At 37.0% G+C, this 4253-nt stretch overlaps 1 protein-coding gene across 1 annotated transcript; it reads right to left on the reverse strand.

Moving 5' to 3' along the window:
* LOC146487228 (melanocyte-stimulating hormone receptor-like) lies at positions 1-1660 on the reverse strand. Its single transcript, XM_085084895.1, has one exon. The coding sequence runs from the start codon at positions 1658-1660 to the stop codon at positions 725-727; it is 936 nt and encodes a 311-aa protein (XP_084941021.1). The 3' UTR covers positions 1-724.
* Between the last annotated feature and the right edge of the window lie 2593 nt (positions 1661-4253).

A 4253-nucleotide genomic window follows, 5' to 3' on the forward strand; every position in this document is an offset into this window, starting at 1 on the left:
TAGCTCCACATATTATCGTTGCTTTTTGTAAGAAAGAAAATCGATGTTTTTACACTTAAATTATGTCCAACCATTGTGTATTTATTTCTTCCATCAGTGAACTCAAATGAAAATGACTGCATTATTGAAAACTAGTATCATTCGGAAATCAGATGTACCTATGTCAGAAAATTAAATCTTTAACATAAGAATCAGGAGGAAAATTCCGTTTACAAATTCTAAATTTGAATCCTTTCAGTCTAATGTTGAAAATACTCATAAATTTCCAATGTTAACTGCATGTTCGATTTCCATTATCAGCTTTGTACACGTAAAATAAAGTTTTACAACCCTCAGTCTATTCCCAACGATTTCTGCAGACACTCTTCCTGTAGCTAGTAATTACAGATGCGAATATTGTGGACCGAACATGTAGTATACTAATATGACTGCAACGTGATTTTTTTCGTTCGTTGCTTGTGACCCACGACTTGCTACCGTTGTGTTTCCACAGCAGCTTGCATTGGCAAATGCAGGGGGAGGGTCTGAGGAGTCCTGTCCCATCCCTGCTTTGTGGAGGGAAGAAAACTGAACCATCGCAGCAAGGACAAGAACCAACGAAAACGACCCAGATCAGTTGAAACTATGTCGTTAACTCCGGGAAAGAACCAGGAATACACGGGGTGGGGTACCACTTCGCCATTCCTGCTCCCCTCACACTGTAGGCCTACTTTGCAGATTTCAGTCAAGCCGAACTGCACCAAAGTTGCTTGATTGTCTTCTTAACAGCTTGCCTCACTTCTCTCATCTTCCAAAAGTAAAGAAGCGGGTTTAATGACGAGTTTAAGAAAACAAAAGTCAGTGAAATTTTGTTGACCAGAGACAGAAATGGAGATATTCTACTTTTGGTCGCCAAAAATGTAACCAGACCGTTTGGTAGGTAACAAACAACTAACGTCAACTGCAGCCACAGTGCACTGGAAACTGCCTTTCTGTAGCGCGCTATGTTGAGCTGACTTGACTGGCTTGACAATTCAAACTCTTGAACTTCATTTTGGCGTTGACGGAGTTTCAGAAAAATCTTTGTGTAAGAAACGCTTGAGGTTGTTAAACATACCGTGGTCAATATCTGAATGTACTTAACAGCGATTTCATTACTTTTCACGTACATCGTGGAAAAGACGATAGAAATTACACAAAGCGTAGTTAAAAACACGTAAGTTCGCCTGAAAGTCACAACTTGTCTGTATTTGAGTCCCAAAGACAAAGCGAGAAGCCGGTCCACACTTATTGCGGTCATAATCAACAAAGACATTCCACACAAAATATAACCTGTTACTACAAGTGAAACAAATATGTGGCTACAGAAATTCCAACGTTTGTAGATGGTAGACATCCAAAAGATGACAGCGAGGGGCTCCGAAACAAGACCAACACAGAGGTCGGATATCGCCAGACAGCGAAACAAGAGTTTAGACGGTGGATGAAGCGAATTCTCTTTGTGAAGGGCGACTAGGATCAGAGTATTTCCCAGAAATGCAGTAACAGACAGAAAAATGTTCACCGCGGAAACTGCAAGGCTTGTTAACCTGTTGTGTACGTCACTATTTATATCTGCTAAGCAGAACAACTCTTCATACTTCATTTCTCTTTCATTTTCAGTGAAATTTGCTATCGCCATGTCACTGCAATATGAATACCGGTAGTTGTAGTCGTATTCCTGAAGCTTATTTCTACACCCAGAATTCACCCAGCTTGACGCATAATCATTTCTTTTGCAGGTGTTAAGGGATCAAACATTGTCTTGTTATACTTCCGTCTGTTGTATAATTTACCCACGTCCATGAACACAAATAAAAATATGGAATTGTAATTATACGTCCGATTTCCAAAAATAAGATGTACCTTTTGCTAAATATATTTATTTTTTTTTTCACATGGCAATGTAGCAATAAAGAAGAAAACCCTGCCTCTAATTCTTAAAAATAATTCTTTCATGAAAAACAGAGCTGGGGATTTTTGTGACTGATTTTTTTAAACGTGCGTGTCTCGTTCAATTCCATTATCGCGTCGGGCACTTAAATTAAACTATCCACTTCTTTGGCCGCCAAAAACACTTTCTGTCAATGCATACAAGTCGCGTCTTCCTGTCAGTGCTAATCACGAATGTGAGCATGAAGCACCTGCAGTTATACGTTAAAAATAATGGAGTTGTAAGATGGCCGAGAAGACTGTTGCAACCCAAGGGAATAGGCCTTATCACGGTTTTTGACGCCATTTTGACGGGTAGGGAAACAGGCTCAAAATAACAGTGTTTGTATGGAAATCCGATGTCAAATAATTTTCATAAAACATCGCTTCTGAAAAATTCATGAATTGGAAACTTTTGGCATTAGGAAAACGATTTTAAGAACAAAATTGGAGGGATGTAGCTGTGACAGAAAGCGTCCAGTCGTGTTTTGAACTTTCCATACATTTGACTGTATAGCGAACGATCCGTGAGCTGCTACTAAAAATAGTTCGCGGGAAAAAATACAGGGAAATGTATGGAAAATTCAAAACACGACTGGACGCTTTCTGTCACAGCTACATCCCTCCAATTTCGTTCTTAAAATCCTTTTCCTAGTACCAAAAGTTTCCAATTCATGAATTTTTCAGAGGCGAGGTTTTATGAAAATTATTTGGCATCGGATTTCCATACAAACACTGTTATTTCAAGCCTGTTTGCCTACCCGTCAAAATGGCGTCGAAAACCGTGATAAGGCCTATTATGTTTTCGCTGTTGCTCTTTTCGACTCTTTGCTAAAGATTCATAATCTCTTAGTTCTGAGATCACTAGCTCTACATCTCTGGCGTCTATCAAAAAGAATTTCTTTATTAAGGACAATTCACCTTTTAACGTACAATTTGTTCTCCAATCTTCTTCCTCTTGCTCATCCATAGTCAAAGTATTTAATCATTCACTGTTGTATTTTGCGAGGAAACCTAATTTCATATAAGCCTTGTGGTTTTGTTTAGGTTTTTACGCCATTTTGTACACTCAACTCGAAAACCTTACCTGAGCTTATGTTGTGTTTTGTAATGTATGCAGCATGGCAAAGATAAAAAAACAAAAAAAAAATGAGTATTGTTTGTTTATCTGGGATATTCGTCGTTTTTGGAAAATGCTTTAGATGGAAGAGTTGAGTTATCGAAATCCATTATAAGGCAAATTGTTTAAAATTAATCTTTTTCGATAAATTATTAAAAGTATAAAGGACAATTTTTTAGCTCAAGTCTTTGATTAGAATGCCTCAGTTGCAACACTCTTCTTGACCACTTTGCAATCGAATTTGTATAAATGGAAAGTTCCCGGCCACATTCATTAGATATATTTACAAGTGCAATCAGCTTTGACATCGCAGGATGTTTTTTACGGAAGATGAAAAGTTTATTTGCGGACGTAAAACGTAAAGTCATGACAAAAAGAAGTGCTTTTCACTAATTTCACAATATTTACCTTAAATACAGGAAAGCTTTGTTTAGCTTACAAATTCGAGTCAATAAATTATTTGAAAAGGATTTCACTGTAAAAAAATAAAAGCTAAAACCGAAACACGTCTCGACCACTCAGCGGCCATTAATTTCAAACAAAAATGCAATTAACTATGAGCAGAGCACTAAGTACTTTCACGTGCATATATAGAAGCAATAAGAAATATGAAAACGTCATTCGCTTTTAGCGTACATAAATTTGATATCGGTAAAACAGCTTCCAAAGGAAGTGATTAGTTCCTTCTAAAATAAGCTACAAAAACAATTTCGTTGCACATATCATAGTTTTTAAGGGAGCATATAGTCCAGTCATTTTATGAAGAAAATTCGGTCAACCTGCCACTAACTGCAACAGAAGGTATTTGAACGGCTTTAGACTCAGAAATGTATCCTTAATAACATACCAAAAGTCCCAAAAAATCCCATTAGGGGAAGTTGCCAAAAAACGGGATTTATTACGAAGCTCTGAGAACCGTTTTACGACGGCATGGGAACGAGGCTGACTTATACTTTTTTTTATAACTCGCGTGTAAAGATCTTTAACTTAATGAAAATAATGTAATGAAATTTCGTGTTTAAATGTTCAATTTAATGTGTTCCTATAATACTTTAAGTAACAGAAGATATTGTTTTGGTGAAAAGAAAAACTGTACTAGCGAAACGCTTAATATGTTGGTGAAACTTTTAAGTCTGCTTTTTTGGGTAGAGTGTTGTTTTGGTTTGTTTTTGTTTTCAAGTTT

This window comes from Pavona decussata, unplaced genomic scaffold, assembly GCF_977016875.1.
Source record: "Pavona decussata unplaced genomic scaffold, jaPavDecu1.1 SCAFFOLD_16, whole genome shotgun sequence".
NCBI classification, from domain to species: domain Eukaryota; kingdom Metazoa; phylum Cnidaria; class Anthozoa; order Scleractinia; family Agariciidae; genus Pavona; species Pavona decussata.

Bases quoted from the DNA above. Each gene is read 5' to 3' on its own strand.
- LOC146487228 (XM_085084895.1), bottom strand. From the start codon at position 1,660: ATGGCGATAGCAAATTTCACTGAAAATGAAAGAGAAATGAAGTATGAA.